The following is a 12,195-nucleotide window of genomic DNA, read 5'->3' as shown; positions in this document are numbered from 1 at the left end:
GCATGTGGTTTTCTATATTCTAAATATAAAAATGAACAAAGTATCTGCAACCATCGTCCCATTTCCTCCTCTGTTCCTACACTATTAAACCTCAAACATTCCAGCATAGTTTTCAGGACATCGGAAAGAAAGTCACAAGCAGACCCTGAGTTGTCATTATACAAAATATTAGAGCCAAGAAAGTAATATGCCTAATTTGTGGCAAAATGGAGTTTTGAAATCTAGGTGTTCCTACTGGAAATATCTCCCAAAGAATTTGTCAAGTACAAAAGACATTAAAAAGAAAAATTGGCAGAGAAATTGCATTAGAACTGCTTCAGTCCTCGAAACATAAGCCTTTTATTAAATATTCCCTCATTTGATGTTGATTGTGTTGGAGAGTGCCCACAGGTCCAAAATATTCCAAAGGCGTTAATTGGGTGATTGTTAAGGCTGTAGCATGTTAATATATATTTATCCACACCGTGACGCCTCCACAGGTTTTTCCCTCCATTTGTCTGTATCTGTCTGTGGTCCTAATGTCTCAGTACTTTTCTCTAATCAATCTTTATCTGCACGACTAGTTCACTGTAATACTGTCTGTAGCTGAAACTGTGCCTTCTATCAGCCTGAAATATGCGTCTACGTGATGCGAGCTGAAAAAGATTATGATGGATGTGATTCTATATCGGGCAGCAGATGAGGGAATACCTCAGGGAAAATGGGGAGCTCGTATCCAAGGAACATATTGGAAAGACTCTCTGAATTAACAGTGTGGAAATCACCAGAGGGACTAAACACAGGACTGAAGTCTGGGTTGGAATCGAATTCTAAGGATGGCAAGTGTACAGTATACAAACTAATGGTGGCATAAAATGTTCCTTTGTGCGGCCGTTGTTTTGAACAGGACTTAAAAAACAGCTGATGATGTATTCATGCCACATTTTCCTATAAATACATTACACCAGTCTGACTTCTACTGGACAATATTTGCCATTACAACCATATGCTACTGAGTTCATCGCATACACACAAGTAATATCCAGTAATCCTTTGGGTTTTTTTTGCCATTCTGTAAAATCAATTAGAAAATGTTTTTTTTTAAAGTGATAAAGTGGATCTTATTAAGCAATTGCACTGTACAAAAAAGTAATGTATACAGTCTTTTCTAGCATAATTGAAACTATATCCAAGAACAGGTACCCGCTGTGTTCTCATAGTCTTTATTTCATCTATTTACAAAGAATACAAAACTTTCTTCCATTACTTCATATGAACAGACAGACATAACAAGCAGGGCTTCATTTGTGATGCTGTTTTGTCCAGTTGGAAGCTTCTTTGCGCCCTTGTTTCAGCCCCTACGAAAACACAATAACCCCCAAAATATTACTCATTTTATGAATCCATGACTTTTACATATTCCTAAAAATCTGAAAGGAAAAATAAAGCAACTTAACCAAAAAGGCAAAGGAAAAGCATCAACATTACCATAAACAATTGACTACTATTTACAGCATAACAAAAGGTGAGGTATGTACAAGCTCCAAATCCATGTTATAACCTCCCAAGAAGCCAGCAGGGCTCTGTGCACGTACCAGATAGTATCCTGTGTGATATCCACTCATATACCAGGAGATGAGCATGCTGCCCAAGGCTTCATCATCCACCATGTCAGGGCTCATTGGTGGAGGTGGAGGAACCATCTAAGGTGGAGGCATCAACAGCAGAGCGAATGTTCAGGATGCAGTTGTTGGTGTTTAACGTTGCCATTTGTTAGACCCTAACATGTTATATCCTAAACTGTATCTACCTGCTGTAGAGTAAACACACTCCTTTAGCTTTGCTAAGGGTAAAAATTGATCCCAACTCACCGGTGGACCAAAAGGCATCATGGGAGGCCATGGAGGAGGTACAGGCCCATGACTACCAGATCGCTTGCTGCTCCCCTGGTGCAAGACAAAAGACACAAAGATGGAAATCAACAGCTTGTAATATCATTACCACATAAAGTACCCAAGATAACGAGAGAGGCTTGAAACTATTTTCATTAGGGAAACTTATCTAAACTGAAGTAAGCGCAGTCTGATGCCTTCCAATTCTTTTACTCAAAATAACTTCTTCTCAACATGGACATAAATATCATGGAAATATTAGGCTTTTATTGATATCTTTGAATTGCTCTGTGAGGCAAAATGATTGCACATTGTTAAGCCTGGGGAGCTGAGACCAGCCTGATAGAGGTGATGTGGTGGTGGTAGGGATTATTAAAAAACAAATCCACTCCAACTGTTAATGCAAGAGGTCTAGAAAAAAAGGGCAAGGTGCATGGCCTTTTAGCTTTGGTTAGTGTCTGCCTAAGTGGTAACTTTTCTGTGCCAAGGAAGGTTAGTTCGACAACACTAACTGGATTGATCAATACCAACGAAACATCGGACAAGACAGGCATGATTACTGTAAGCATTTCTACACCAATGCAAATTCAAAGATAATCACAAAGTGCAGGCTTGTCATGAAACAGAAGCTGCTTAAACAACATTGTCACAGTCCAAAGTTAGTGAGGTTTTGGACCAAGTGGCTGGTGTCCAAAATCAAAACTTTCGAGCTCAAATAAAGTTTGTTGCTTCCCACATGAGAATTAAAAAAAAAAAAAAAAAAAAGCTGAGACACTTAAACCTCATCATGATTGTTACGCATGGTGGTGGCAGCATCATACTGAGAGGCTGATCTACTGCCAGTTAAATTAATATAAGCACGGGTGCACATAGGTGGTCCGCAGGTGCGCATTCGCTGTCAAAATAACAGACACGCACAAGATAAGAAGTTGCAACGCGTTTGCGTACATAGGATTTTCTGGAGGAGGACAGACATTTGTTTAGAACTCTTAAAGATGTCGAAGAAGCAAGCTCCTTTAAGCAATTACTTTGGTGTTCCTCCACCTCCAAAGAAATGTCAGAAGGAGTCCGAACCGCAAAAGCAGCGCATATTCCCGGAAAAGTGGTGAGGAGGTGAGCTGGCTTCAAACAAACGATGAATGCACAGAGATGTGGTGCAGAATATGCTGTGAAAATCCCACTCTAGCGGACAAAAACAGTGCCTTTTTATACGTATGCAAACGCGCGTTGCAACTTCTTATCTGGTGCGCGTTTTTTTATTTTGACAGTGAATGCGCACCTGCGGACCACTTATGTGCACCTCTGAATATAAGTTAATGAATGAGAAGGACTTTCCAGAATTCTTCATCATAAGCTCAAAACATCAGATAGATGTTTGAAACCTGGAAACAGTTGTGTCGTTTTGCAGGACGATGATCAAACACTCATTAAAGTTGGATAAAACACAAAGCTCAGTGTAAAAATAAGGCATTTGAAATAAAATTCAATAGCTGAATACAACCATATAAAAAAGTGAAATATGCTTAGTAAGAGCTGTGCCAGAAGACCATAAATTTAAGATTTTAACTTTTGTCAAGAAAAGAGGTAAAATATGTATATCATGGTGCAAACAAACAAACAAAAAAGAACATTTAAGCAAATTTGTTGATGATTTGTATTTATAACTCTGATGCTTTTTGATTTCAAGTCAAAGATTAGTTAAAACTTTTTTGTTTTTAATATCCATCATTATTACAAGCATTAGTCCCCACATTTCCTGGAAAGCACTAAAAGCCACAAATTCATGTCCATAATAAGTGTATGTATGCTTTTAAACTGAACAGTCAGCATGTAGAGGCTCAAAGAAGGCTTAAGATAATGTACAATATTTTTTAAAACACACTATTTCTTTTCTACTCTTTACAGTTGGGTCCACGTAAAGAAATTGGGCCTATTACAATCCAGTCCTGCAATAAATGTTCATATTCTATCTTTAGTGTTCAGATTATAAACACTTTGCTCACGTTTCCTCTTTCTGAATACAACAAACATTCAACCGCCTATCGGGAATTTAATTAATACCTGAAAATGATTTAATCACAATTTAAAAACAAAAATAAGCATGAAAGTAATTTTGTTGGCAGACTAATAATGAATCAGCTCCCTAAAGAGCCTTTCTTCTTACCTGTCTGAAAGCATGCATGGGAGGTGGTATTGGAGGAAATCCAGGAGCCCACATAGGAGGTGATTCTTTGTGGGTCTTGGACTTGTGGCCCTTATTAGGTGACTGTTTGTGCTGGTTTGGAGTAGCTGACCTGTCACTCTCCTCCGTTGAAGATTCTGCTTCATGCACCTATGGATAGCAAAGACATACTGCTTTGATCTTTCTCCCCAATTTCACACCACTGGGAACAAATACAGAGAAATCCATAAACATATCTGAATTTGTTTGGGAAGCAGTAAGAAATGATCCAGACAAAAACAGAAAGCGCTAACCCATCTATCCATCCTTAGTCCTAAGTTTTAATAGACTAAGAAAGCAATCTGTTAATCGGCAGTGATTTCCATGACTCACCATTTGATAAAATGGTAAAAAAATATTTAAGCCTGATTTGGTCACAATATTAGTTTTGCTATTTTAACATTCATGATGTGCAATGATGTGAATAATGAAGGTAAAAACTATGTGCAAATTGTGTCAGGGAACAATACTACCATTTTCTAATAACTGAATTGTTATTTGTATTGTGCTGCTGTTATGTGAATGCATTTATTTGCACTAGTTTACCTTGGTATTTGATTCCTCATCACCCTCCGAAAACTCTGACAGCAGGTCTTCAAGATTCTGCTCCTCCTCGTTGCCATAGCCTGTATAAACAACTATACAAGTGCCTCTCTTCTTGTCTATGGAGGCGATCGTGGCTGCATAGAGCTGGCCATCCTCGGACCAGTAAGCACTGCATGAATTCCCAACCTGCCACTGTGACACAACATAAACTGTAATTAAAGTGAAAGTGTAAACATGTGTAAACACTGTTTTTGAATGTCTCTGAATTACCAACAGGATACAGTTGTGGTCAGAAAAAAAATACTCATCATGGGCATGAATGTCATGGTAACATGGTGCAGAAGAGGTGCACAAGTTTAAATTAAATTTCTATGGGATCAAAAGTATACATAAGGCAAATATACATATACTCCGAATAACGCGTTAAATGTCCCTGAGCAAGTCGCATCTCCACCAGATGGCTTTTGGTAACCATCAACAAGCTTCTGGTGTATTTCTGGTTAAATATTTGATCATTCTTCTCAGCAGAACTACTAGAGTTCATTTAAATTTGTTGGCTTCCTGCACAAACCCAGGTTTTAAGCAAAGTCCACAAATTTCAACGGGGGTGCGGTCGGGCTTTGGGAAGGTAATTCCAAAAGCTTAATGTTAGCCTGCTTTATCCATTCTAAATCCAGTTTTGATGTGTGTTTGGGATCAATGTCCTTTTGGAACACCCAGTTTTCCCAGTTTTTTTAAACTTTACTGCTCCAAACAGACCTCTTGTCATTGTGGACAAATAGCTCAACCTTTGTCTTGTTTGATCATAAAGCTTTTCTACACAAGACATTTGGCTTGTCCATGTGGGCTGCTGCAAATTTCAGGCAGGCTTGAAGATCTTTTGGTGAAGGTGCTTCTTTCTTGGTTGGCACCCTTCCACGTCACAGTGATGCAAAACTTGCTTCACTGTGTACAGTGACACTGATGTTGCAGCAGTTTCCAGTTCATGGCAGACTTGAGCCTCAGCAGTTCCTGGGTTGTTCCTGGACATCCTAACACATTTCATCTAATCTGAGAATGTGACAGATTGGGTCTTCTTTGAGACCTTGGATGAGAGGTCACGTGTCCAAGTAACTGTTACTTGCTTACAATTGTTTAAACTGATTATCTTAAAATCTGAAGTTGTTTAGGGACAGCTCCGAAACCATCCCAACTCGTATAAATGTACGAATCTCCTTCTTAGACCTTCATAGAATAGCCTGGAGTTTCCTATTGTAACAAGCACCGGTCAATCCAATAACTGCTGCCATGCAAATCCTATTTATGATGGCAGAGAAACTATTTGTTTTAGTCAATCATGATCACTAATGACAAGTTAATAGGCCTTGCCAAGTTCTAAGTCATTGTTGAACCTTCAGCACCACTTACTAAAATATTTAAGTGAACGTATGTATATATTTAAGCCTGCATTTATACTTTTCACTCTGTGTGGATTAGAGAAAATCCACCTCCCAAAAATGAGTTGTCCACCACATTCTTGATTTTAAAACCCATTTAGGATGTACAGTGGGGCAAAAAAGTATTTAGTCAGCCACCGATTGTGCAAGTTCCCCCACTTAAAATGATGACAGAGGTCAGTAATTTGCACCAGAGGTACACTTCAACTGTGAGAGACAGAATGTGAAAAAAAAAAAATCCATGAATTCACATGGTAGGATTTGTAAAGAATTTATTGGTAAATCAGGGTGGAAAATAAGTATTTGGTCAATAACAAAAATACAACTCAATACTTTGTAACATAACCTTTGTTGGCAATAACAGAGGTCAAACGTTTACTATAGGTCTTTACCAGGTTTGCACACACAGTAGCTGGTATTTTGGCCCATTCCTCCATGCAGATCTTCTCGAGAGCAGTGATGTTTTGGGGCTGTCGCCGAGCAACACGGACTTTCAACTCCCGCCACAGATTTTCTATGGGGTTGAGGTCTGGAGACTGGCTAGGCCACTCCAGGACTTTCAAATGCTTCTTACGGAGCCACTCCTTTGTTGCCCGGGCGGTGTGTTTTGGATCATTGTCATGTTGGAAGACCCAGCCTCGTTTCGTCTTCAAAGTTCTCACTGATGGAAGGAGGTTTTGGCTCAAAATCTCACGATACATGGCCCCATTCATTCTGTCCTTAACACGGATCAGTCGTCCTGTCCCCTTGGCAGAAAAACAGCCCCATAGCATGATGTTTCCACCCCCATGCTTCACAGTAGGTATGGTGTTCTTGGGATGCAACTCAGTATTCTTCTTCCTCCAAACACGACGAGTTGAGTTTATACCAAAAAGTTCTACTTTGGTTTCATCTGACCACATGACATTCTCCCAATCCTCTGCTGTATCATCCATGTGCTCTCTGGCAAACTTCAGACGGGCCTGGACATGCACTGGCTTCAGCAGCGGAACACGTCTGGCACTGCGGGATTTGATTCCCTGCCGTTGTAGTGTGTTACTGATGGTGACCTTTGTTACTTTGGTCCCAGCTCTCTGCAGGTCATTCACCAGGTCCCCCCGTGTGGTTCTGGGATCTTTGCTCACCGTTCTCATGATCATTTTGACCCCACGGGATGAGATCTTGCGTGGAGCCCCAGATCGAGGGAGATTATCAGTGGTCTTGTATGTCTTCCATTTTCTGATGATTGCTCCCACAGTTGATTTTTTCACACCAAGCTGCTTGCCTATTGTAGATTCACTCTTCCCAGTCTGGTGCAGGTCTACAATACTTTTCCTGGTGTCCTTCGAAAGCTCTTTGGTCTTGGCCATGGCAGCGTTTGGAGTCTGACTGTTTGAGGCTGTGGACAGGTGTCTTTTATACAGATGATGAGTTCAAACAGGTGCCATTCATACAGGTAACGAGTGGGGGACAGAAAAGCTTCTTACAGAAGACGTTACAGGTCTGTGAGAGCCAGAGATTTTCCTTGTTCGAGGTGACCAAATACTTATTTTCCACCCTGATTTACGAATAAATTCTTTACAAATCCTACCATGTGGATTCATGGATTTTTTTTTCACATTCTGTCTCTCACAGTTGAAGTGTACCTCTGGTGCAAATTACTGACCTCTGTCATCATTTTAAGTGGGGGAACTTGCACAATCGGTGGCTGACTAAATACTTTTTTGCCCCACTGTATGCTGTGCAATCACTCCACAAAGTAAAAAGAACAGTTCAAAGAAATCATTAAAATCCTTAAAATTATGATGACAATCATGCTTGTGATAAGTGTAGTTAAACTTCTAACCATAACTGTAGAAACTGTAAATGAAAGACACATTTCGACCACTGATTTGAAACACAGAATCTAAACTGACTTATGTTAAAATGTACTCTCCAGTTTGATACCTCTGACAACTTTGTAAATCATGTGTAAATATTTAACTCTAAACCTTTTCCCCTTCAAATGTATCTGTAGCTTTAGTTCCAGTTCCTCACCTCTTTTTCTGGTGCTGCATTGTTTCTTTTCCTACTCTGGTTCTTCTTGTTGTTCTTGCGTTTCTTTCCTGGTTGGTTTTTCTTTGAGATTTGTGGCTCATCTTCACCCTTAAGGGCAGTCTAACACGCAAATCAAGAAGAGACTTTAAAATAGCAAACAACATTTAACATTCACACATACTGCAATAATCCCAAGTTACCTTGAAAGATGCAACTGCCTTGTCATAAGCCTTTATCAGTGCGGTGTCATCCCAGATGTCTGAATCATCACTCTGGAAGAGAACAACAAATTTGGAGTCTTTACAATACAAACATGTGTTTTTAATGGGTATAAATAAATAATGGCTAAACATTACGTGATTTAAAATAAATAATACCTGCAAACCAGATGACATTTACAGCCAATATTTATTTGATGTGTCAAAATAATTCACTAAATAGTAAAAGACGGTGTGCTGAAGAGCAGAAAGACTTTAAACAATTTATGATGAATAATTAATCAATTTCTTTCGTAGAAAACAGGATAAACAGCATACAAAAAGACGAACACATTAAATGTTGCTAAATTATTATTATTATTTTTAAATCTGTCTTAAATCCACAATTATAATGAAGCATCTTACAAGCAGTGCATGCAAAAACAGAGGCAGGATGCAAAGGATTTTAGGCTTATTGTACAGTACACCGTTGTCTCCTATGAACTGTTGCAACTCAACCTAAAACTACTTTGTAAAGCATTTTTGTAACGCATATCCACAATGGTATATTCCAATAAAGCCACGTTTTGTTTATTGAAGCACATCTGGTATATTGTGTATTTCCGGCTTGACTTCTTTTATTACTTTTCTCATATCTTAACTTAGCCTAACTCAACGTTGGTTTAGCTTTTAGCTATATAGCTCACCGCCTCAAACAACTGTACAGACAGCATAGAAGCGTCATATAAGTCATGTTCCTCCGCGTAATACTGCATTATTACTCGCCTGTCCAGTTCCGCGCGTAAAAAGCACTTCCTTGCATCCGTTCGCCATGTGAACAATTGCTGTATCCAGTGCTAGCCGCTAACTCCTAAACATCTAACTAGCAGCGTGCGTCGGAAATTGTGACGTACAGCATTGCGACGTTTATATCTTGCGACGCAGTGGTTGGCTTGGTAACGGCAATTGACGACTTTCCCCCCTTAAGAATCTGTAAACAAAGCATTTGTTGTGTTCTGTTATAGAAAAACCAGAAAGCCTCGGAGACTATAACCTTTTCTGTGCGATGATTGAGTCGTCTTTAACTTCTTTAGGTGCGAAAGTTGTCCTCGTTGCATCCAGCGATGAAAATCACCCACCAGAAAACATTATCGACGGGTGAGTGCTAGTTTTTAAGCTGTGATTATCTCAGCAATTTTATCTTTGTCAATTTTCATATATTCATTTAAACAAAAGGAAACAAATTATGTGATTTTGCTACAAGCTGCTACTTAACGGCGCCTGAAGATGCAACTTAAAATTGCTTCTTTGCTAAGCTGTCTGTTGTGTTGACATAACACTGGTTCGTCCCTTCAAATTCAAAGTAAACTTTATTGTCATCTCTGCTAAATACAGTTCAGTATATAGAGACGAGACGACGAGGCTCTAGTTCCATACAGTGCAAAAGAACAACAAGAAATATATAAAGAGTAAGAATAAAAAGAATAAATATATATACACTTTGAGACTGAGGTAAGGGGAGTAAATATACACTTTGAGGTAAAAGGGTTAATAACAGTCTAAAATTTACAATTTAGATTTAAGGTGACTTTGAAGTGGTTTAAAATGACCATGATTCCTGAGAGTAGGATTCTCCATAGAGCAGCATCTGTATTTACAAAGGCAGTGGTATGTGGAGTCCGGTAGAGTCAGTTAGTGGTTTGTGTGGGTGTATTGGGTGGGGGGAGCTGGTAGTGAGTTCAGGAGTCTGATAGCTTGTGGGAAAAAGCTGTCTCTCAGTCTGGAGGATCGGGCCCCAATGCTGCGAAGCGTCTGCCGGATGGGAGGAGGGAAAAGAGTCCATGTGAGGGGTGTGACGGGTCACGCACGATGCAGGAGGTCTTACTGATGCAGCGTTTGTGAAAAATGTCCTGTAGCAGAGGGAGAGATGTTTCAATGATCTTTGCAGCTGCGTTGACGATCCGATGTAGCTGGCTGAGGTCACCGACTTTGCAGTTTCCAAACCACACGGGGATGCAGCTGGTCAGAACACTCTCTATTATGCCCCTGTAGAACATGGTGAGGGTGGGAGGAGGGAGGTTGGCCTGCTTCAGGCGTCTCAGGAAGTGGAGGCGCTGCTGGGCCTTTTTGGTGATGGAGGTGGTGTTGGCGGTCCAGGTGAGGTTGTCTGAGATGTGAACTCCCAGGAAATTGGTGCTGTTAACAGACTCGACTGTGGAACCGTGGATGCTGAGTGGTGTGTGAGTAGAGCGAGTCTTCCTGAAGTCGACGATCATATCCTTGGTTTTGTCCATATTTAGTGACAGGTTGTTTTCACTGCACCAGAACGCCAGCTACTGAACCGCATCTCTGTACTCTGACTCGTCGTTGCTGCTGATGGGTCCAACCACGGTTGTGTCGTCAGCGAACTTGATGATGTGGTTAGAGCTGTGTAGGGCGGTGCAGTCGTGTGTCAGGAGGGTGAACAACAGAGGGCTGAGAACATAGCCCTGAGGAGCTCCTGTGCTCAGCCTGATTGTGCTGGAGATGTTGTCGCCGATTCGGATGGACTGAGGCCTCTCTGACAGGAAATCTAGTATCCAGTTGCTGAGAGAGGTGCTCAGTCCCAACTTGCTGAGTTTGTCGAACAGTTTTTGGGGAATAATGCTGAATTATCTGAGTCTATGAACAGCATTCTGACATAGTTGTCTTTCTTGCCCAGGTGGGAGAGGTGAAGTGCAGTGGAAATGGCATCCTTGGTCGACCTGTTTGGCCAGTATGCAAACTGCAGCGGGTCCAGTGAGCAGGGGAGGTTGCTCTTCACATGCACCACGACAAGTTTCTCGAAGCACTTCAAAATGATGGGGTCAGGGCGATGGGACAGTAGTCATTCAGGCAGATTACAGAGGATTTCTTTGGCACCGGGATGATGGTGGTGGACTTGAAGCACGCTGGGATGATCATCTGACTCAGTGATGAGTAGAAGATGTCTGTGAAGACATCGGCCAGCTGATCAGCGCAGCCTCTCAGCACGCGACCTGGGATGTTGTCTGGTCCAGCAGCTTTCCGTGGGTTGACCTTGGTGAGAGATCTCCTCACATCGGCTGCAGGCAGAGAGATGTTCTGGTCGGTGGTGGGGGGCGTGGCTTTCTTTGCTTGTGTGTTGTTCAGGGCATCAAACCGTGCGTAGAACTTGTTCAGCTCCTTAGGAAGTGTGGCATCTCCATCACAGGTGCCTGTTGCAGGCTTGCACTGTGTGACGGCCTGAATGCCCTGCCATAAACTGTGAAAGTCCTTTGTGTTGTGGAAGTGGCTCTGGATCTTATGTGCATGTGCATGCTTTGCTTGTTGGATGGCGCGAGAGAAATTTGGGTGTCTTGAATTAGGGGCTTTATTTTTTGCTTGAATGAGTCACATGATTGTGCAAATGACTGGAAAAGCGGTAGGACTATTGCTTTAGCTAACATTTTTAATATTTCAAGAAAGTCTGGCTACATGGCAGCAAAATATGAAGGTTTTTTTGTGCAATATTGTATATCTACACAACAAAAGTTGATATCAAAATGTGATCTAAAAAGGTTTCATCAATGGTAAAATGTCATGATTTTCTGTCTTTCTTATCACTCAGAAACACTAAAACGTTTTGGATGTCCACTGGGATGTTTCCTCAAGAGTTCATCATTCACTTCCCTGAACCTACAAACATTGGCACTGTGACAGTGGACAGCTACAATGGTATGGAGGCTGTGTGCACCTTAGGTCAAACATACATGTCCAGTTCTAAAAACGTTGGGTCCATGTGTAAAATTTGATGAACTGAATATAATAATTTGCAAATCTTATAAACCCATATTTTATTCACAATAGAACATAGAAAATTAAAGAATTTTAAGAAAAAATAATGGTTCATTTTTAATTCAGTCGTATCA

The 12,195-nt window shown here is 40.7% G+C and overlaps 2 protein-coding genes across 3 annotated transcripts in view; one reads left to right on the top strand and one right to left on the bottom strand.

Moving 5' to 3' along the window:
- Positions 1–1,185: 1,185 nt before the first annotated feature.
- smn1 (survival of motor neuron 1, telomeric) lies at positions 1,186–9,225 on the bottom strand. The gene is made up of 8 exons (XM_085425228.1): positions 9,074–9,225; positions 8,291–8,362; positions 8,091–8,210; positions 4,639–4,830; positions 4,036–4,203; positions 1,851–1,925; positions 1,575–1,682; positions 1,186–1,337 (listed from the first exon to the last, which is right to left on the bottom strand). Exons 1-8 carry the CDS (start codon positions 9,119–9,121, stop codon positions 1,281–1,283), a joined length of 840 nt encoding a protein of 279 aa, XP_085281354.1. The 5' UTR covers positions 9,122–9,225; the 3' UTR covers positions 1,186–1,280.
- hspb11 (heat shock protein, alpha-crystallin-related, b11) overlaps positions 9,219–12,195 on the top strand; it is an 18,433-nt gene continuing 15,456 nt past the window's right edge. For both annotated transcript variants that reach the window (XM_085425231.1, XM_085425230.1), the window contains exons 1-2: positions 9,219–9,445; positions 11,895–12,001. In XM_085425231.1, the coding sequence (XP_085281357.1) occupies positions 9,354–9,445; positions 11,895–12,001 (199 nt within the window). In that variant the 5' untranslated portion in view covers positions 9,219–9,353. The remainder of the gene's footprint in view (positions 9,446–11,894; positions 12,002–12,195) is intronic.

Source organism: Rhamphochromis longiceps, linkage group LG12 (genome assembly GCF_057381845.1).
Source record: "Rhamphochromis longiceps isolate RC_006_pf linkage group LG12, R_longiceps_female_GT1.1, whole genome shotgun sequence".
Lineage (NCBI taxonomy): Eukaryota > Metazoa > Chordata > Actinopteri > Cichliformes > Cichlidae > Rhamphochromis > Rhamphochromis longiceps.
Note: the sequence above shows the minus strand (reverse complement) of the source record. Positions and strands in the feature narration are given on the sequence as shown.